Genomic DNA, 21199 nt, shown 5'->3' with positions numbered 1-21199 from the left:
GGAGAATTACACAGCTGTGTAATACTAGGGAGGAAGGTGGTTTTTTATCTTGCTGAAAAGCATATTACACATCTCAGAGATTTTTGTAGTAGCTTTACTATACCTCTCACTATGATTCAGTCTTCTCCCACTGCTAGCCTGACACGACATTGATTCAGACCCATCTAGACAAATTATAAGAGAAATAGGCACATTGGGACACATTTCTCTCCATTCGAGGCAATGTCATGGCCAACATGACATGAACATGATTTCTTTATTTGGAGATCAGTGGGGAAGACAAATGGAAGGAAGAGCTTAAAAGCACAATGTAGCATCCATGTAACTTTGATATCCAGGTCGTAGCCTTCAGCGACAGCAAGGATTTTTTTATCTGCCCCACTGCTGCCAATGTGACGTGAAAAGCGCTCCCTCTAGAAGTGGCAAAAGGGTAATAACTCTGGCTGTTTTCCCTTTAGTCACTGAGCAGCAGGAAAGAAATTATCTCTCCTTCCTGTAATACAGTCAGGAAATTCAGGTCATTATTTCTGCCTCTGCACTGTGTGCTTGGACCAGAAATAAAGCTAGTCTCAGGTGTGTCAAAAAGGCTCTTGGTGAATGGTGCAATGGCAAAGGGCTGCGTGAAGGGATGCTAATTTGCGCTGCACTGTGCTGTGGCACACAGTGGTTGCTGTAGCACAGCATGTTTCATTGGCAGAGGGTGCACAAGGACATACATGTGCAAAAGAATCGGAGCCTAATTGCTGCTGATTTTGTTCTTGTTCTGTAACCTGCATGTAGTCTCCAGATCCCTTTTAACAGGCAATTTGGCAGAAATTTGAGGCACATTTTTTAAGGCAGTTTTAGAAGATATGGCTACTGTGTATCTAAAAGAACCAGAAGAATGATGAAAGCAAGTAAAAGGGAGGAGGAAGCATCTAGAAATTAATCTAATGGATGACAAAAATAATGTGATATTCACTGGAGCAGGAAAGTAAAACACGGCCTGGAAATTAAAGTTCATGTAAATGTACTTAGAATGAATAACTGCTGGAGCTGTTTATTCTGACACATGAGAATATACACTTTGTGGTGATCATTAATGGCCTTGTAAGATGAGGCCCTATTGCTAGATATGAAGGTCATTGCACCACCAGCAGCCCCCAGAGCTAAGGAATAAATATAAGGCTTTATTTACTGTGACACAGTGAATTGCCTGCCCTGCTGCTGTTGTCTGCAGTGCCTCATTATTGGGGATCCCTGCACCTCACCCTACTGCATGTATAGGTAAGACTGTGATGTCTGATCAGATGCTATGTTTCAAGTATCAGAGGAAAAACAAAATACAAGCTTCTGTGGTTATAACTGAAAGGGACAAAGGCATTCTGTCATATCGTAGCAATGTCATATTTTGATGCCATGGATGTGTTGCTAAAGGAAATGTATGGCCAAGTGGGAAGGATATGAGCTGGTTCTGACTGAGCTGATAAAGTCTACAGCCCACACAGAGACACTAATTGGCACCCCAAAGGCAGGAAAGTGATGATACTGTGGTGCTGCTACCAGACTCATTTGCTAGTACCAGTGCAGTTGTTCAGGGCTAATTTGTTCAGTGTTTGGGGGTTTTTACACTGCACAGTACTCACAAGGGACATATGCTCAGTGTTGTTCGTTTCAAAATATCTGACTGACATCCTGAACTAGATAAATTATTTCTGGGTGCAACCGCTCAAACAAGCATGAAGAGTAAATAAAGATGAACAGAAGCCTTTTCAAGAACACACATTTTTCAATCAGAAAATGCTAATTTGGCAAAAATTATACAATTTGAAGACAAGTCATTTTTTTTAAGAAGTTCAAAAGAGAAGCTCCAAAACACTTGTGTAATATTTTATAATAGCAGAACATGAAGTGCAAGGGTTCCATTTCCAGATTTTCCCCAACTTTCTGTTTAATAGTGAATATATGCATAGAACAGGAAATAAACTTCAACTTTCAGGACTCCCCATAGAGGCTGGTTACTCCTCTGGTCTTATAATACACCTGATGACAATGACTTTGCTAACTGTATGAGGTGATTAACATATGTACTGATAGTACAGTAAATATACTGCAGAATGCATCTCTTTAAGAAATCAGCTACACACCTACCTCTTTAGATTCATAGGAAGTGTTAAATATAAACTGCAGTGCATCTGTAGGTTGCAGGTGAAGAGTCAGATCTGAACTCTTGGCAAGACAAAGAAACATCCTGCACTTATCGCAGTGGCGTCTGTGTGCTTTGAATACTTCATTAAATCCATCCTTGGTCAAATAGCTGCACGCTTGGAGGCAAAAATGTAGTCACCTTCTTAATGTGTACTTATCTCTGTACCATTCTATACTGCTCATAAACATGGTCCTTGGTGATGAGATCTGTCTGTGTGAAAGACATTACAAAACCTTCCCTTTCTTGAAAGTAGCCTTCACTGAAAGGAGAGGGAAGCTGAGGCTGCTGCAGAACCTTTTGGCATGGCCATTGTTTTTCAGAGCAGGTATCAAAGGTGCTGGCTAAGTGTTGGCATTAAGTGATGGATGAGTCTTTTTTGAATCCTCTGTAAGAATGCGAGGTGGTTTAACACTTTGTAGTTTGAGGCCCTTCCTTGCTTCTGTTTTTGCAGCTTCTCTAGCTGTTCATTAAATCACTGGCATATAGAGGAAAAGTTCAGATGTTTCTTGAGCTGAAAATGACAGGAAAATATTAGAGAATGCAGGAACCTTTACACCTAGATTAGTCTAATAGATGGATTTTCCTGTCAGAAGCTTACAGAAGATTACAGTAGCTGATGTACTGAAAGTAAAATAAGATCAAAATCAAAAGAGGGGATACCCAGATTTTCATACATCAAGAGGGTGTTAGAGAAGTTGGCAGGTATCGCACCTGAAAGCTTATTTTGAAAAAAATCAGCCAAGAAAAACTTTAAGTACTACCAGACTTGTGGCTATTCATCTAAATCACAGGCCTTCAGATATCTTAGATACTGTTAACAACCATTAAGTGTTGGACATTAGGTTGTGTTCTGCAACCTTGATAGTTTTTTAAAGAGAGGCAAAACCCACCCCAAAACCAAATAAAGATTTTCTTGAAGTTTAAAGGCATTAATGCACAGAATTTTTGGTTTGGGCAAGGAAGAAGTTTTGTCCTGACTTTGTCCTGAATAAATTTTTCTCTCACTTTCTCCTTGTAGCAAGCATGAACTGGAAAATCGGTCTTTACTAGAACTTTATCTTGACGCATTCCCCCATGCTGGCAAGCTGGAGAAGCAGCTGTCATGGGTGTAAAACTTCATGTCTGCTGAAGAGTTTCTCTTTGATTTCTCTGTGCCGGGGGGTTTGACTGCAGCAGAGGTTCTGCACTGTCTGATGCCCACAAAAAGCTAACACAGAGATTTCAGTTATGTTACTGCATTGTATTGCTAGTAATCTGTGGATGCTTCTATGACATAAGAAAGCAGACACAAATCCTAGGTGTATTGGCCAGTCCTGTATGTTGAGGCCATTTGGGTGGCATGTTTCCATCTCAAGTAACTGGTCACTAGTATATGTTTCATGATCTGGTGGTGGTTGTTGCTTGCTTGCTTGTTTGTTTGTTTGTTTTTCATGTTCATATAATACACATGAGTTTGACCTAGGTATAACAATCTCTACTATTAATTTGTTTATATAGGTTATATACTCTTCCACAAAAATGATTCTTCCCCTTCTTATAAGAGCAGAGTACACTGAAGGCAGTGATACATGAGCTCTGAGTATTTCATTGTGGAGGCCACATTTATTCTGAAACTGTTTTTCCTTCTAGACTGTTGGCTGTGATTATGAGATAAATTCCAACGCAACTGAAGACCAGTGTGGAGTTTGCCTGGGAGATGGCTCTGCTTGTCGTACAGTGAAGATGATGTTTAATCAAAGTGAAGGATTTGGTAAAACAGGTTCTTCTTTTAAACTCTTAAGTTGTTGAAGTCATTTCTCTACATAAAAAGGATTAAGCGCTTCTCATTGCAAACTGAGTGATCGATCTTCGTAGGAAATTGTAAATGGATGTTTCACAGTGAATCATGCTTCTGCCAGAAAATATCTGTCGTCTCTGCTTTTTAAGTTCACCTTGTCTAATGAAAATTATGTCAGAGACCAACAAGTCCTACACAAGTTACGCAGATAATAATAAAACCCAAAATAGAAAGTGCATTTACAAAATGAATGTAATTTTCTACCTTTGAAAATCTGGACCAAATCTCTGGACAGTGTAAAGCACCAAGCAAATGCTGGAGTGAGTCGTTTGGGGATTAATTTCTAAGTGTCATAAATCTGATACCATTGGCTCCTGGTGACTATGTGCCACCTCTTCCCCATGCAGAACTTTGCACTTTTGGTTGCTCAGAAATTTTCTGTGGGATGCCTCTGACTTTAAAGGGGAGAAAAGTAACTGCCTGCAGGGTTAAGGTGGTCTGAATCAGCACTCAGAGGACTGAGCCTTTCTTCACTGATGGCACGGAGACATTCAGGCTTTAAGTTGCCTTGTGTGGGATGAAGGGGAGCCAGAGAGCGTAGAAAAGGGAGTGGGAGACAGAAACTGAATGACAACCGTGGCGGTGAGATGGAGATGGAAGCGACAGCCAGGTTGAACAGCTTTGAATGGGAAATCAGCACAGGAAGGGGAGAGGTGAGAAGGTGGTGCACTGGAGAGTATGCTCAGAGCAAGGTCTGCAGCTGAAGAAGGAGGCTGGTGCAGAGATGAGAAGTCTCAAGAGCAATAATTGATACCGTGCTAGTGAGGAGGGAGAAACTGCGGTGAGGTGTGTCTTTGGCTGGCTTTTGTGTTTGTGTTTTTTTCATAAAATAATTCTGATTTGCACAAATATGATTTGTGCTAATAATTTAGAGCTGGTTTGATAAGATTTTCCAAAGTTTGAGGGAAAAGCACTTTCATTATTTCAGGTTTTTTTCTGTACTGTGTACTTGGATGGGCTTTCCTCTACGCCGTATCCCACAGGTTAACTGTGAAGATGCCTGCAACCATGCAGCAGTGCAAGCTGTATATGTGTGTGAGACTTAGAAAGGAAAATCTAGAGCTTCCTCTCCTCCAATACTACAGTAATCCTCCAGCCTCTGATCTTTGGCTTCTGCTACTCTAAAATTCACTCTGCCTTTGGCTGTGTGTGGGTTTTCCAAGGCTGCAGATGATGTGAAGTTTATTTTCAAATGACAGTTTTAGTAAAAGGGTCCAGTACTATAACACATGGGAGAATAAGTGTCTTTTATTTTATTTAAATTCATTTTGTGTTTTATCTTCACTTAGTTTTTCATGCCCCAAGAATCAATAGGCATCCCTGACAGATACTGCTGAGGGATACTGAGTGTTAAGTAAAATTACTTCATTGCTTTCTTTAGATTTAGCAAAAAATGGATTGATTCTGCAGATGCTTTGTCTTCTACAGACATTGACTCCATTGCAGATAAAATAAGAAAAAGTGTCAGGAAACACAGAGGTTGGTGGGCTCTTCAGCTTTTAAGACAGCATGTGGATCTTGCTGATGTTTACAGGTGCTTACTGATGCTTACTGAGAATAGGGAAATGGTTTTGTTCACAATATCTGGATTCTTTTTGTCTCTGACAAGTACTGTGGTATTCTGTCTTGCAATACAGATTTACGTCAGAGTGGCTACTGAACACTTTATGTAAATACAAAGACTTCAGGCTCATAAATTCAGTATAGGTAACAAAACTGGACCAAAGCATGCTGCCAGTCACTGGCAAGGAAGATTTGAAGAGTTTTTTCTATGTTTAATGGCACTGAGAAATAGAAAATCAAAGCTAATATATTTTGATTTAAAGCTTTATTCAGAACCCGAGTCAAGCAGGGCCTTTCTTGGGTCTGGTGCTGCAGCAGTGTGTATTCTGTCTGCAAGTTGACTTAAGTTGCCAGGCCAGACTAATGAAATGCTAGGAAAGAGTTTTAGTAATTCAGCCTTTCACTGCATGGGAGGGTGATCAGTTTTACCTGAAGTCTTACTGCCTCATGTTCAGAAAGAAAACTTTTAAGATCTGTATTATTACTTGGTTTTTCTTTAAAATTCTTTGTGTTTCCTGTGGATGCAAAATAGGAATAGCAGTCCAGGGGCTCCCAACGCAGCTGCAAGAATGGCAGCATTGTCTGTGTAATGGATTCCATTAGAGTTTCATGATGGAAAACAAATCAGAGGTCTGATGTGCACAGATGGTCTCAGCTACTAACACTAATATTAGCAAGTATCTGGTCTGCACCTCGTTTTCAGGAGGTTCATTTGAAAATCATACAAGTTGCTTCAGCAGAACTCTTGTGGCAGAAAGGTTGCAACACGAGCAGGGCATTGCAAAGCAGAGTCTAGGCCTGGGCAAAGAAGTCACAAGCTCTCATGTTAAGGTAGAAGAAGTGTGCTTTTATTTTGAGGTAAGAGTATTTAAAAGTCAAAATTCCTGTTATTCACGTTGTTGTGATGACTGTGAAGGAGTATTGTGTATAGCAGAATGTTTGCAAGGTGTGCAAAGTCTTTTGGAAGGGGAATAAATTGCGCTGCTGGATGAGGAGAAGCATTGGAGTAGGAGAAAGACTGAGGCACAAGGGGCAGGGGTTTAGGACTGTGTCAAGTGCAGGGAGTGTAGAGTAAATGGATAACAAAAAGGGGGAATGAAGTTGTGAGGATCAGATCCCCAAGATGGAGGCTGGACATAGCCATGGTGCAGTTATTTATCTCAGAGACTGGAAGGTCTCCTGGATCATCACTTAGGAGTCTGTTTCTAGACTACAATTTTTTTCCCATTACCATCACACACTGCAGTGCTCCCTCTATTCCATGAGAAGGCTGTATGCAACTGTACCTTGACTTGCAAACCCAATATGCCACCAGGATCCTGTGCTGTCTTCCACGTAATATTCTTGTGGTAGTGCCTAGAGCCTGGCTTAGAGGAAAATCGTGCCTCAGGAGCATGTATTTTTAAGAGAGAGAACCTCACGGGTACAACAAACTGGAGAGCAGGATGGGAGCTGTTGTGGTAAGGAGATTGATTATCATCTGACCTGCAATACTGTGCTAACCACCTGAGTGAAATTACTCCTCTCTCACAGCAATGGGAAAAGAGAAACAAGCTCTTCAGTCCTGCTGGAGCTGTGCCTACAACAAGGGTTGCATGAATTTATTCATGTTGTAGTCTCATCTGTGTTTGGAGCATATGGATTTAATTTCAATTAAAAAGGGAGAGATTAATAGCATCTGAGAGTTGCCATTTCATGAGTGTGTGGTAGCACCCACAGTATGGATGCTCCAGGATTTAATGAGCATAGCATGTAGGTTAGACAGCTGACATTTTGACTGTTATTGCATCTCAGATCTCTAGATCCTTATCAGATGAAACCGTGTAACTAGGAACAATTATATAAACACTATCCACATCATTTTTAAACAAAAATTTATTATGTTGAGTACAAACTCAAAAGCTTGCTGGTGATTAGCTTTGCTTTCGAAAGCAGATAACATTCATTGGAAATTAGTCTGAGGTTCTGGGAAATCAGGAGGTAATTTAGCTAGTCAAAAAAGGGAGGGCCAGGGAGAAGGGAGTATGATACATTGACCAAATGGTAACATCTATCACCAGACAGTTGCAATACATTTAAAATCAGGTTTATGAGCAACAGCAGGTGATTCAGACAAAAATAATTATGCAAAAACTTGAGAGGATACAAATTTTTATTTCAACAGAAAGAAAATTATGGTTTATTGGTTTTATACTTTGTGTTTTGAACAAATGTTACTCTGATTACATCTGAAAAAAAAACCTGCTGGAAAAGGACACCAACATTGCAAAGCCAAACTCTCAGGATGTGACACAATTAAGATTTTCCATGCTGTGTTAATTTGGCCCACTTGTGAGTATGCCTTCTAATCAAGTCTTTAGTTAAACGATCACACACTGTGTTCACAACACATGTCCTCTGCACTAAATGAATAGAACGTTTGGGAAAATCATTAGAACTTGGTTACTTATAATAGACCTAGACCGCTTGTTTCCTATAATAGAAGTTGTTCAGTAATCCTCCAGATTTTGTTGTTCCCTTGACATATGAAAGACTGAAAAGTTTGAATTTCCACAGTCAGTGTAGGAAACTTGCAAAAGGTGATATCCAGAAAACTCTCCCTCTTGAACATTAATAACTGGAAAAATATTATTAATGTAATTAGGAAGGGCCTGAAGTAGACAGATCCTTTTTTGTACCATAAGCAACATAGGACATTAGAACCAATACTTATCACCCCACGAAAGAGCTGCAAAGAAAATTCAGATGTTAAAACTTTGGGGCACTTATTTACGACAACAGGTTGTTGTACAGCATTTAAGTACTTCTGGTTGGTGGAGAGTGTTTATACTGAAGATCACTTAGTATGCCCAGTGTGGTTTATCTCACTCGTGAGTGAGCAATCAAAGGTGATAAGCTTATCTCACAAGAAAGGTGAACAGGATGCGAGTCTCAGAATTTAATTCATGACCTCAGCAGTGTGTGATGAGAACTGGGGAACAACCTATGTTCCAATCTTGAAGTAAGCCAGCACAAACTGCAGCTCACACTCCCAGGGCACCTGCTTGTAGAGCTGTCATCCATCCAATTTCTAAAGCCCAGCCAGGAGAAACAGCAGGAAAGCAATCTGAGTTTGTGTTCAAATTTCTACGTGAATTTCCTGTTTTTACAGTTCAGTAGCAATAGCAATAGCAGTTCCCTGTAAGGTGAGAAGCACAGAGCCTGATGTCATAGATTGCCTGTTGTGCAAACAAAATTCTGTAATAGATGCTCTGGGTCTATTCTTAACACACATACCAAAAATCACTTTTTACAGATAACTTTATACATGAAGAGCTGTTGAACTTCCTTATGAAAATCAGTAGTTTATAAAAACGTGTTCAGCTGATCGTAGTAATTTGAGAAGGTACATGGAACTATGTACATACCTGTACATTGGTGACAGATGAAAAAGTTCCTTGCAAATTGAAAAGACCCTTCCCACAAAGGACTGTTAACTTGCGGGGACTCCCTGGCATTTCTCCAGATTACTCACATTGCAGTATGCCAGAGCCCTTGGGTGTGGTTATGGAGATGTTGATGGTCATCTGTGGAGTAGATTTTCCCTGGTGCAGCTCGGAAAGTCATTCACCTCCATATCCCTTCTAAATGCCACTGTTACTGCCTAAACACAATGTGTATTCATATTCCCCAACTGATACTGGAAAACCTGGCTTGGAAAGTCACACTACTAGCTAACTGAAATACAAGCTCTGTGATAGCACATTTGTATATATTTTCAAGCAAAGCTGATGTTTTAATAATCTTATGCATAAGTAAAATGCAGTGACATTTTTGTTGTTCACCTCCATAAACCTTTCTTGTCTCTTAGGATATGTTGATATTGGGCTAATTCCGAAAGGTGCAAGGGGAATCAAAGTCATGGAAGTTGCAGAAGCAGGAAATTTCCTTGCTGTGCGAAGCAAAGACCCAGAAAAATATTACCTGAATGGAGGCTTTATCATCCAGTGGAATGGTGAATACAAAGTGGCAGGCACGGTATTTCAGTATGACAGAACAGGGGATCTAGAAAATCTGACTGCTCCAGGACCCACCAATGAATCAATATGGATTCAGGTAAATAGGAGATCACTAGCAGAACCTGCTGGTTTTGGATAGCAGCAGAATGTGCTGGGGCTCTGTAACTGAGGCTGGAAAAATACGTGCATTTGTATATAAACCACTCTATTAGCATGCTGTCTTGTGAAAATCAGCTGAGCTATTTTAGAGAGAAATAAACACCTTGCTTGAGAGGGTTGTTCATCCTGCCTGAAAATAAGTGTCCAGTATCATAGTCTGGTGATTATTAAAGGCTGGTATAATCCAGTGGTGCCACTAGAATAGGTACCCTGCCATCTGTAGTTGGTCAATCTTTTGCCCAAACTTCCTTGTGTCTTGTGCCAGCTTAGACCTGCAGGTGGCTGTGATGTCAAGCAGACCCACATGAAAAGTAACTATCACAAAAAGAGAGCTGATGCCAGGCTGTGAACAGTGAGAGCTAGGGAAGGCTGACAGAAGTGACAGCTTACACTGAGTGAGAAAATGCAGCATTAGAAAAATGAATTAATAGCTTATGGTAAGTGAAATGGATCCATTTAGCATCCACTGGGGTTGCTCCCTTTTGTTTCTTTTATGTTGCTTTATAGATTCTAACTTAAACGTAACCAGCTTCTGTTAATTCTGCAAAAATAGTTTTAAATTGCCCCTTTGTTCTCTGAATGTATCTTTCCTGGTTTTTTTGCTGGTGTATCCACCATGCAATTAAAAGAAGTACTAGGGGTGTGATGGGAGCCACTTTCACACTTTGAATGTCTGGTGAGAGGGCACATCTAGTGGTTGCTCAATTTTCACTTTCAGTAACAAGGCCAAAGAAACAATTAGGAGGAAGAGTAGAAGTTCATTGCTGAAGTCTTTTATCCCTTGATGTTTTTCTTTTCTCACTCTCATCAGCCAAATGGTAAATTTCTTGAGTGGCTCTTCTCAATTGGAATTTTCCTTCTTAATCCAGAAACACTGAAAATACTATTAAAGCAGTGTCTGAATAAAGTCTGTAGGTTTCTGGTCTAGTGGTTGTTTTGTAACAGCTATTTCAGAAGAGTAGGGAAATTATTATTTATAATGGTGATAGGCAGTAGCTCTTAATCAGCAGCACATTTGGCAGTGCCTTGGATGGACTTTGTGTTATCTTTTCTTACAGTCAATAGCATACCAATTATGCTGACCCACTTACTCCCACCTGTGCTTGCAAAAGTGCTTGACAAGCAACTTTCTTAGAAAGATACACATATCCCACTGTCAGCACACAAATGGAAGTTTTGCTAGTCTGCTTTTCTGAACTGGTAGTAGGCTTCAAAATGGGCTGCTTTAAACCTTGCTGATTCTTCTGTTTTCACGCTTTGAAAGCTTTGGCCCAGTAGATTATTAAAATCATAAGTAATTAAATAAACCACACTCTTTTTCCAGCTACTTTTTCAAGAAACTAACCCTGGAATCCATTATGAATATACTGTACGTAAAGAAGAAAGTAATGAGAATGAGATTGGAGAGCCAGAGTATTTCTGGCAGTATGGAGACTGGACAGCCTGCAGTGTTACCTGTGGAAGAGGTAATTCCTCACTTCCTTTTTCTGTTACTATTTGTCTTCATTACTGGCAAATCTCATCTTTAAGTAATCCAGATAGCATCCTCAAAGAGGTAAATGCTTTAAGCTGCATTTGATGGGAAATCAAATCACATCGTTACAATAATGTACTTTGGCTTTCAAATAAAATGTTATTAAAGCATTTAAGGCAAATATGTTTCTATAACACCTGCCCTGAAATTCTCAACCTTTGTGAACCAAAATGAAAAACTACAATTTTCTTTTCCTCATAATTCATTGTCAATATTTTTCACAATAATCCTACTTCCCGGCAATACTAATTTATGACCTGCCTTTGTTTCCCTACTGAGTCTTTCCAATATGTTGACTACAAAAAATAATCTTCATTTCTGTCCTGCCTTGATAAGCAACAATGCTTTTTGTGTATTTCTCAATAATTACTTTATTTAAATCAGTCTTGAGAACTTATATGTCTCTGCCACTCTCAGTACAATGGCTTGGGAACAGCTGCAGTTATATGGTAGCTCTGTGAAGCATATTAAACCAGACAAGCAGAATGACACCCATGAAGTAGGATTAACAACAGGTCTAGAAGTTTGCCTTTGGTAACACACAGAAAATGCTAGCAGGAAAACTTTCTTTAAAGCAGTTAACAGATCAATGAGATAATGCTTGCAGTAAACCAACAATAATGATAAAAAGACTGAAAGTTTCTTTACAAAAGTAAAGGTTTTTGCCCATACTTTGCAAGAATAATTTTTAAAAGATAAGAAAAATGTTGTGTGTGAAAGGAAGTCTGCACCTGGGGGGAGGAGACAGCAGCCTTCTGTCTGAATTAGTGCCTGAGTTTCACTGGACAGAAGACGGGTCCTGGAGATAGGATGGGAACCTTGTTCTTTGACTGTCTGTGTGAAAACAGTACAGAACAGTAGAAGATCAATGTTACAGCCACTGGACAAACAACATGAAATAAACCTTTTCTCTTTCTAATGCTAGGCTATTGTCTGTATTTTCTGATAATTGCCCTCTTTAACTACTTTCCAGAAGGAAAGAAAAAGACAAATGTTGTAACAAATCCGATTGGGAGTCTAGAAGCAGTGATGATTACAGGAGTAACAATTTTTTGATCTTTCCTGTTGGGGAAGATACTGAAATAACGCATTTCCAGTGGTTTGAACAAAGGACACTGTATGGCCTTAATTTTAGAAGATTAAAAGAATAATTTTAGAAGAGTAGTGTAAATTACCCCATCCCAATACCACTCCTATATTATTAAAAAAATATTTTGATATATATAATGGACATATTATATAGATGTTTATACATCTATATATTATGTCTGTACAAATATTAATGTGGTTTGGTTTGGGGTTTTTTTTTTGAGACGAGCCTCTCAGCACGAACCACCATGTTCTTTCTGGTTAACAGGAAAAAAACCAAAACATTTTCTTTAAATAGGTACCCAAAACAAGTGTTTTGCTTAATTGCATGCTGTGTATTTTAGTTCTGATACCTAGTTGTGAATAGTGTTTAATGTAACAATTAGCGTGGGAACAAAAAGGGGGGGGGGGGGAAGTGTTATTAGACTGTTTATTGTGTTGGTTTGGGGTTTTTTTACATCAGCTGCACTTTTCCCGGAACTGTTTCTCACTAAGTGAATTATAACCCTGTGTACTACCTTCTGGCTAAAGAACTTTGTGACTTGGCTTTGATTTCTAACTGCCACATGGATTACTTAAATAGAGGACTGCAGGATAGAGGTTTTCTTCAGTTTTTATTTAATAAGTGGCTTCCCCTGTTTACTGTCTTTGAGCTCTTAATAAATATTTCTTGAGCTCATTGGCTTTTTCTGTGCTTAAGTAGAAATGATATGTTTCAGGCAAGACTGTGGACTTACTGACATGAGTTTGCAGGGGGACCAAGAGGTGCATCACAGTTCAAAACGGGCACGAAAGCCTTCCCAGTGCTCTACATTCCTTCATGGACAGGAGAAAATAAATTAATAGACCTTTTGCTCTCTTTCCTCTTACATACATATATTTATAGAAGTAACTGAACTGGTTTAAAGGAGGATGTGATCTGCTAATATATGATGCAGTCAGGGTATTGTCGCTTACTCCCTGCCCAGAAAAAAGAGAAACCCTGGCACAGAGCTTCAGTGCATCACTTGAACCAGGGGAGCTCTGGTATTAGTCCGTCTGCAGTGTTCTGTAGGTACCTGATGCTTAATCTGGTGGTGCTCTGGGCTGTGTGAATGTGGACCACCTGTGCTGTTGTCATATTAGCTTGGCACTGAATCTGAGCTAGCTGGCCCTCCTAAGCACCACACTGGTGCAGTAATATAGCAGGTTTATGCCCAGATGATCAGAGCAGAAACACATCAGCAAAAATACCTGGAGCTTTGCTGCATAAAAAAAGGGTGTAGCAGCAGGGACGGTGTATTTGGAAAATGTTAACTCTCCATCATTACAGAAATTTGGAAACTCTAAAAGTCTTGCTATGTTTAGCAGGGAATATGGGCATGGTAGCGATCGTTAACCTAGAACCAGAAAGTCTCACACGGTTATGCATTTTTGTGGTTTGATCCCCCCCCCCCCGCCCCGAGTTCAGTTCAGCACCAGGAGGCAGAATAACAGCAGAACTGAATGTTCCCAATGTTGCTGGATTAAGTAACACCCTTCTCTGACTTCCACAAGACTTCTTTCTGGCTTTGAATGATGAGATTGATTTTATCTGAACGTACACTCTGTTTAGATTCAGAATTTATTGCCATTGCCAGTAACAGACCTGTTGTGCCAAATCTCAGGCATTTGAAGAGTTTTGAAAGGTTTGTAAGATAAAGTGCATTGAAGTAGGCAAGATCATCTTCTGCTATTAGTGTGCTGCATGACAAATCTTACTGAAGACAAGCCTACAGTGGGGGTCCAGGAGATAAGTTGCATTTATTTAGACTAAACGTAGTAGTAAAATAACCTTCAAGGAATTTTGCAGTTACGATTTGGTGACTAATAAACCAATAGTTTTTCAGGATAAAAGGGAGGGGCAAGGAAGGTGAACTATTGAACTAACTTTTGACGGCCACAGCCAGTGGGAGAAATTGATCCTTACTTAGAATTTTGTTCTCTTGGCAAACCTGGACCTGCCTAAAGATTCGGCATAGGGCCTCTCACCACAACTGGTCAATATGGTAGCAGTAAATGCAAGGACAGTTTAGCCTTTTGTAGCCACAGAGAGCAGGACAATGCAAGCAAATGCTTTCTGGAGCCAAGAGAGTGAAGCTAAGTTAGGGAGTGACAAATGGGGCTACAGGCACAGCAATGGACTGATGCATGAAAGCCTCATCTGTCCTAAGAGAAAAAACACAGGTTTAGCCCTATGATACAGCTTCTTATCCAAGGGAAATGTACCTGGAAAAAGTCCCAGTGATGAATAGTATCTTTGTAGACTGAAGCTGTCCCTTCTCAGAATTAAGCCAGGGCAGCTCCCTAAATATATTTTCTAAAAGATTCTTGGCCTCAAGGTAGCACCACACTGTGCCCTGACCCATATCCTTCCCCAACTCCATTGCAACTGAAAAAGAGAAGATGCAAATGTGCTCATCTTTTCTTTCATTTCCTTCATGTGCCCGTCTTTTGTAGTCTCAAAGAGTGGCTCTGGCCAGTCTACAGTAACACCATTTAACAGGGAAAAAATATTGTCTGAAAAATCAATGTTTTCTGTAGCAGACATACCTAATACTGCATGCAGGGTAAAGGAGAACACATTGCAATACCTGATACCTGTTTGCAATGTAGAAAATAGTTTGGTAATTACACAGCAATCCATTTCATGGCAAACTAACGCTGAAGGGGATAATTTATAGTAAAAATCCTGAGCCTTGTTCTGTCTTCGCTGCAGGGCAGTTTGACTCTGTCTGCTATTTGCTTTATGCAGAAGGGAGTTGCTTTGCAGTCAGCATGTGCGCACACCGCACAGTATCCTGCAAACTGCTGCACCCTCTGGCCGAGAGCCTGTCCCTCCAGATCCTACTGTCAAGACAGCATGTAAAGCTCTTAAGCTTTTTTATAGGAAGATTAATTTAAATGCCCACTGAGCTTTTGTTCTAGACTAACTATCCATTATTCATTCTTTAAATAATGGTCAATTAGAAATTACAAGTATAAATCCTTCTTCCTTGTCTAAAGGCTTTAATCATGTTCCTTGGAAGTACTTTGAGAACGTAACAAGGAGTAAATCGCAGTCCAGCTGCAACTAAGGGAGAATATTAGGCAACTTCAACAATTTACTTCTCCATAGATAACATCAGTAATTGGCAAACCTTCGAAGCTTTGCAAAAGGACTTAACTGTAAGGTTTGTTTGGGCATTAATTGTTATGTGCCCTCTAAATCCTTTACAGGGCTACTTTGCAAAATTACCTCCAGTTGTTCCTGAACTGAAATGTAGTACTAAACTTGAAGCATTGATTTTAGAAAACAAACGTCACGGTATTTTCCTTCGCTATTATGGGTCTAAGTTCTATAACACCAAGAATGTAACGGTTGGCTCTTGTATTGTGTACCTAACTTGTGCATGCACTGAATATAATTTGTTCATTCAAATACTGAAGTGAACTCCTTGCAGAGTATCTGATTTGATGCACAACTGTGACAGTTACATGTTCAAATTAGTTTTACAATCAAATATGCTCTTTTGCATACACATTTTGTATGTTTGCTTCTGGTCCTTCATTTCTGTTGTTCTCAGCCTATATTTTGACCACACTGATGGCTATGCAGCCAACAGATTTCTAATCTCTGTTTCAAAAACCTTCCACACACAAATGATTTTAAACTGGCACCTTTTTTGCAAACTAAGTGAAAAATCAGAAGCTGAGTGGGTCAACCTCCCATCTGAAAAGTCCTGCATTAAGGATGAAGTGGCACAGAGGGGTAGAAGCAATCTTTGAGCAGATTTAGTGAAATCAAGACCATTGTTTGGTCTGACTGTTGTCATTCATGGTTTCTCTTTTTTCCCCAGAAATATTTGTAGGGGCTTTTTCACAGAGCCGAGATGGTACGCCTCTGTGTAAAGAAACATGGGTATGGGAAGGGCTACAGTGCAATGAGTGGTAAGGTGAGCAGAAAGGAGTGGGATGTTCCCACTCCAGAGGAAGAAGCAAGATCTTTGCAGTGGGATTATGATCACAGAGGCAAGGTCCTGATGAATACAGCCAGCTTATGTGTGCATGCAAAACAGTTGTCAGCATGGACTAGTTACCACTGAGGTCAGAGAGAAGTAAAAAGAGGTGAAAGGAGGAACACAGCTACTCTCTCAGAGCCCTATAGAAATAGTGTCTAGGTTTCCCAATTTTACTTAGTTTTTAACTATATTTAGAATTTTTAATCTGTGACTTGAATATTACACATTTAAGTTATGTAACTGTGTAAATGTTTGGTAGGCAGGGTCAGTGTGAGGTGGCTGGTTTTCTACTTTTGCAATGTTTTCTAGTTCAACTTGCTCAAGCTGAAAAAAAAAAATCTGTGTATCTTTATGTCATTACATGTATACACACATATACATGTATGTATCAATATATGCATATAGGGTTCCTTCCAACTTTGGAACTGAAATATATACAGCCATGATGAAAAGCCTGTGCATTTATGGCTTATTTAAATACATACATCCATCCCAAAACTTTCCAGATTTTGAAACTGCAGTGGGAGTTCACATAACTTCCATAATAAAAATTGTTTGTGTGAATAAATAAGTTTATTGATGCCAGCAACCAGCAAATGTTTTATGAGAATGTATAGCCTCTGACATATTTCTGTCAACTGCTTTGTTTACAACTAGCAGGAAGGTTGTAACTATTCCAGTTACATTTTTCATAGCATAAAACAGAGCACTGCTCACTGGGAGTCCTGCACTAAACCAGAAGGCTTTCTACTGCTTGAAGTCGCGTAGGGACAGAGGAGAGCCACATCCAGCCATGCTGCAGTCATGCAGCTACTTCCACATCGTGTACCCTGGAGCTTGAATGCCTCAGGGAAGAGTATTAATGGGAGCACAGGGCTGCAGTCCCTTAATCCTCCCTTCTAGGTGAAACTAATCCTTGTTTTAGCAAAGTAATCTTCATGTATAACTGGAGAAGACGGTCATCAAAACCTGTAATGTTGCCAGTAATTTTCTTGTATGTCTCAATCGCAGGTCAGAAAGTACTTTAAAAGCTATAGCATTTCCTCACAGTGTCACAGACCTGATGTCTTAAAACTGTCAATATAGTGCTATAAAAATGAGATACAGGTTTCCATCTGCTTCTATGGAATGTCCCAAATATGCATGGAAAGTTTTTAATTTCCTTGTGTTGTGGAGGCCTTTTTCAGTAATATCTGACTACAACCTCATCTTCACACATGCGGTCCGTGATCAGTTCTTCCACCAAAAGTTGTCTCTGTTGCTAGCTTTGGATTTCCTAGTATTAGAGTTGGCATTCTGTCTTTTCTGTATTTATTTTTACAAGTAGATTGTTAAATTTTGGAGAGGAAAGAAAAATTGAATGCTGTAAAATTACTTAAAACAAGACAGCCGTAATGCTAGCGTGAAATTTTAGGAAATATGTTTTAATTGCCACATATGGGGACATTGCTGTGTAGGTGAACATGTTGTATAGAGGAATATTTTCATATTTCCCAAGTATTATTATCTATGGATTACTGTTCTTATCTTCCAGATAGTTTCCCACACTAGTTATTAGGAGGTCTGAGGCAAGGGAAAGCTTGATTCCTAAACATACTGCAAAGTAGCCTAACACTTATCCCTGACACTATAAGAACAGCACTCTTAGGCCCTTTGCTTCGCAGAAGGATAAAAGTTGCAGAGATACAGTGACCTACCATCTGCATATTAACTGCTGTAAATTAATTTTACAAGAGTTAATAAACATGTTTCTTCAGTCTTTTTAGTCCTTTGGGATTTATTTCAGCCCAATGTCACTATTTTAATGTCTCTATATCAGCCTAGCTACAACCTTTCAAACTGTAATATTGCAATACTTTTTTTACACTGGTTTGCAGCACGGGACCTACCTGAAATTATTGCAGAACTCTCTGGAAAGCAGGCCCCTGGAAACTGGCTTTCTTTAGATTCACACTAGGGTAATGCAGTATTTTGGTGCATGTTCCTTGCTGTTAAATGAGTGGGAGTTTTTATAAGTGGAACTGTTAAGAAATAGCCCAAACTGTATGTATGGGATGTCTCTCTGTGTCTCTTCATCACTGTGGTTTGCCTCTTGTGATGAGTGTTGTGTATTAGTTATTTAGAAAACAGAAGATTTTCTCCCTTATGTTTTAGCATCATCATTTTCAGTAAAGATTTGTACCAAAACTTCTTAAAAGTGGAATTCAGAATTAAGTCACAGGGTTATAGTTTTGTTCATATACCCCATTTTGTATTCCACTTAAACAGCCTTCCCAGAAGTACAAAGAAAAGATCAGCAAAAATATTGTTGTGTATAGCGTGATGCTGCTGTGTCTGTGAGCAATCCAAGACCCATTCATAGCTGTTCAATCCTGCTTCAGGGCCTGCCAGGAGCCTTTTCTGAGGCTGACAACTAAATTAAGATTAAGGAAAGTGCTTTCTAATTTGTTGCTTGAGCTATCTGATCCAAAAGAGATCTGCTTAACACCTCTTCAGCTTGATTAAAGGATGCTCATACCTGACTTAGCTCAGACATTCAGCAGAACTGACTTTCACAGGTGTTACTGTATTCTGGGATGTGGAGTACCACCAGGGTGTACTCTGCAGTCTAGAGGATTTCTGCAGCTCATCCCCAACCTGCAGGGATTACTCTTCTGGGTTTTTTTGTCTTTCTCTTGCAGGGGTGCGGCGCCAGATTGCCCACTGCATGTGGAAGGGAAGTGGAGTAATCAAAAACTCCTTCTGCGACCCAGCAACACAGCCAAATGCGCGACAAAAGAAATGCTATGAAAAGGACTGTCCGCCCAGGTAACGGATGATGGGAGGGCTCTGGTAATGCAAAATACCAAGCAGCCTTATTCAAAGGAAAGTGTTGGTTCTAATACCAGATTAGTGTGGCATCTACGGGCTGCCATGGTGAGAGCTCCCAAGTGTTTCAGAGCAACGTGGCAGAAACCCAGTAACGGACGAAGAAGGAGTGAGCTGCCCTAAGAGGTTTCCAATGCAAGTTACTGAGCAGTCTGTGCTGGAAATGGCAGAGATTGCTCTCTGATGTGTATAGATACTCTTTTTGGTCAGTTTAGGTGCAGGTATGCCTGAAAACTATATACATTCTTATTTATTTTAAAAATTGTATTCCTGTCTTAACTCAAGTTATAATGTATTACTGTGTGTTCCAGAAATTAACTTCCAGAGAGGTTTTTTTAAGCCTTTTGATACTGTTTTTCAGTATTTTTTATACTCCTTTTTCTTTTTGTGAGGGAGGATGAGTGGAAATGCCCACTTCTATAACTCTAATTACTGTACCTTCTTTATAACACTTAGATTTGGCGTCTTTTTATTTTGTCCCTTCTTATTTTTTCTTTTCAGCAAAGTGCAGCTTGCTTTGTTCTGTGATCACATGGGAAACATTTTTTTCCATTCCCATAACATTATTTTCATTCCTCTTCATCTCTGTTTTTTCTGTTCTACTATTTTAGCAAGTAAAGTAAGGAAGACTAACCACAGCAAACATTCCAGGTGACAGCAGAAATGTGGTCCTGTAAAATAGGCACAGATTTGCCGGAAGGTATCAATATTGGGTTTAGTTTCATGCTTTAGGTACTGGAACATCTTGCTTCTGTCTTTCATTGTCTTTGCAAATTGTTTATCATGCTGTTCACAATGGTATACTAGTCTTTCCGTAGTAATTTTAGTTAGATCAGAATCAAATCGAAGTCATGACAATGATTCCCATAAAGTGTATCACATTACATTTGCTGACAGAGAATTTCATGAAGCTTTAATGTAAAGAATTCTGCATGGCTGTTGGTTTTATTAGTTGTTTCCAAGTATCTTCACAACAGTGTATGATGCCTGCTCTGGGAATTACATCTTTGCACTTGCAGCGTCTGTAAATGACTGATAAAAGCATAAACCACCAGCATTTCATAATTCTTTGTAGATTGCTAGGACATCGGTTGACAGTAGATCAAACTTACTAGCCAGTTGACTAGTTAAGAGCTGAGGCTGCCCACATGCATGGGGATGTTTTTTATTTATAGCATGTATAAACTGTGTCATTTATTCCAGAGTTACAAATGAGCTCAATTTATCCTGTTTGTTGTAAGTGACTGAATTATTCAGACACGCTCTTGAAAGTGAGGGAGCAGAATTTGTCCCTTGTTGGACAGATTGTAGAATTATGTGACATGTGAACCAAGCTCTTCTGCAGGCCAGGCAGAAAAGCTCTCATATGCTGCCAGCCTGAGTGATACTTCTCAAGCTCATTCTGCACTGCAGAGGAAAGGCCTAGTTACCCTTCTGAGGGTAGCAAAATACTGACAAAATACAGTGCAGGAAGCCCATACATTTTTAGTTCTAGAGTCACATTCTGTATTTATTTTTCTCTTAATACAAGAAGAGTGACTGTAGTAGTTTGACCAAGGATCTAAGTGCCCGTTCTGGCTCCCACCAGTGCTTATATGCCTAAGGAAGAGTAAAGGCAAGGCAAGCATAAATTATATCTCTTTCTAATTACTCTTCCAGCTTCCAACTGTTTTTAATTCAAGGTATTTCCAGAGGCTTTCATGTCTTGTCTAATCAGTAACCTCCAGTGGACCTCTCTTCCAAGTATTTGTCCAGCCTCTCTCTGCAACCTTGTAAAACTTCTATCATATACAACTTCCTCTGCAAGAAGTTCCACAGCTTAATGCCTACTGTGCGAAGCACCACCTCATTTTAATTATTTTGAACCTGGCTCTCTCTAGCTTCTGTTGGTGGCCCTGAGTTCTTCTATTGGCAGAGTTGGCAGTGAAGAGTAAATTCCAGTGA

General features: G+C 39.7%; 1 protein-coding gene across 1 annotated transcript in view; it reads left to right on the top strand.

Annotated features, from left to right (window-relative positions):
* ADAMTS12 (ADAM metallopeptidase with thrombospondin type 1 motif, 12) overlaps nt 1-21199 on the top strand; it is a 170744-nt gene that overhangs the window by 122555 nt on the left and 26990 nt on the right. The window contains exons 15-18 of the mRNA XM_010563992.1: nt 3818-3938; nt 9439-9683; nt 11070-11211; nt 19069-19195. Coding sequence (XP_010562294.1) covers nt 3818-3938; nt 9439-9683; nt 11070-11211; nt 19069-19195 — 635 coding nt within the window. The remainder of the gene's footprint in view (nt 1-3817; nt 3939-9438; nt 9684-11069; nt 11212-19068; nt 19196-21199) is intronic.

This window comes from Haliaeetus leucocephalus, unplaced genomic scaffold (genome assembly GCF_000737465.1).
Source record: "Haliaeetus leucocephalus isolate CR32 unplaced genomic scaffold, Haliaeetus_leucocephalus-4.0 Scaffold174, whole genome shotgun sequence".
Lineage (NCBI taxonomy): Eukaryota > Metazoa > Chordata > Aves > Accipitriformes > Accipitridae > Haliaeetus > Haliaeetus leucocephalus.
Note: the sequence above shows the minus strand (reverse complement) of the source record. Positions and strands in the feature narration are given on the sequence as shown.